The sequence below is a fragment of the Propithecus coquereli genome, unplaced genomic scaffold (genome assembly GCF_000956105.1).
Source record: "Propithecus coquereli isolate 6110/MARCELLA unplaced genomic scaffold, Pcoq_1.0 Scaffold50, whole genome shotgun sequence".
NCBI classification, from domain to species: Eukaryota; Metazoa; Chordata; class Mammalia; order Primates; family Indriidae; genus Propithecus; species Propithecus coquereli.
The window spans coordinates 541,962-543,124 of record NW_012150841.1 but is presented as its reverse complement, the minus strand read 5'-3'; the positions used below and the strand labels follow the sequence as shown (position 1 = coordinate 543,124).

Here is a 1,163-nt window from a genome sequence, read left to right as displayed (position 1 = left end):
ATTTTATATTATGAGTTTTACAAATTAAAGGGAAATTTTCAAAGCGCATAACAAGAAAGGATGATAATTCTCCAATGCTTTGTAAATCCTAATTGCTCATTAGCCATTTGATTGTCTTTTGGGAAACAGACAATAATGTTGAGCAAATAGTCTTTCCTTGATGCAGTAAAATCTTTTGCAAGAACATTTGCTCATTAACAACCCAGTGATACTGAAATGCAGTTGCACACCTAAATTGATCTATTTTTCTGTTCTCTTACTCTTTTCAATCATCTAATTTAGCTGTTTGTACATTTTGTGCATTTAAAAATGTCAAAGCTTACAAATACAAATATATGTCCAATTAATCATTTGACTACTTATATAAAACTATACATTCTGGGGTCCTCATTGATATTTCTTTCTTTTTTTAACCCAAGGACATAATAAATTATTTGAAAAATGGAATTCACCAGACTGATTTTTTTTGAGATAACACTGTTATTCACTACATTTAAATAATTACCTTTTCCCTTAGAGATTTCCTAATTCATATCTGAAATCTTTGAGATTGGCATTCATTATTTATGGCAATTTTGTGGTACTATTTTTTGAACTCTATAAATACATTTTATAATGCCAGTGTTTATCTTCCCTCTCCTAAAAATCTAGGAAGTTGTTAAACATACTGCTCTATGTTTTACAGCATTGGCACTTGTTTCCTTGGAATCTGCTGAAAGGCCAAACTACTTTCTCTATGTCCACGATGATGACACTCTTAGTTTGAAACTATGGGAGGCAAATTCAGCCTTTCATCGGAGAGCAACATTTTTCCACCATCAGGGCCTCTGGATTCCTGGTTATAGTGCATTTGAGTTATACAGCAAAAAAGGCTTTTTTATCACGGTCACAGATTCTAGTGTCAAAGTATCAAAATATGATGATTCTGAAGAATTTAAACATTCAAGTAGCTTCAGTATAGAAGGTATGTTTCCTGAGATCTTTAAAAAGGGAATCCATAGGAACCTTTACATTATGCAGAATATTTCTCAGTTTTTAATGGTAAAATCATTGTTCCTGTGTATAAGTTGATAGATTGTATGACCTTAAGTGAGTTTCTTAACCTCTCTATTCCTCAGTTTACTCATTTGTTAAATGAGAGAAATGCCTACTTCATAGGGTTC

The 1,163-nt window shown here is 31.9% G+C and overlaps 1 protein-coding gene across 1 annotated transcript in view; it reads left to right on the top strand.

Moving 5' to 3' along the window:
• Window positions 1-1,163, top strand: part of OTOGL (otogelin-like) — a 154,176-nt gene that overhangs the window by 89,543 nt on the left and 63,470 nt on the right. Inside the window, exon 23 of the mRNA XM_012656310.1 lies at window positions 686-964. Within this exon, the coding sequence (XP_012511764.1) occupies window positions 686-964 (279 nt within the window). The remainder of the gene's footprint in view (window positions 1-685; window positions 965-1,163) is intronic.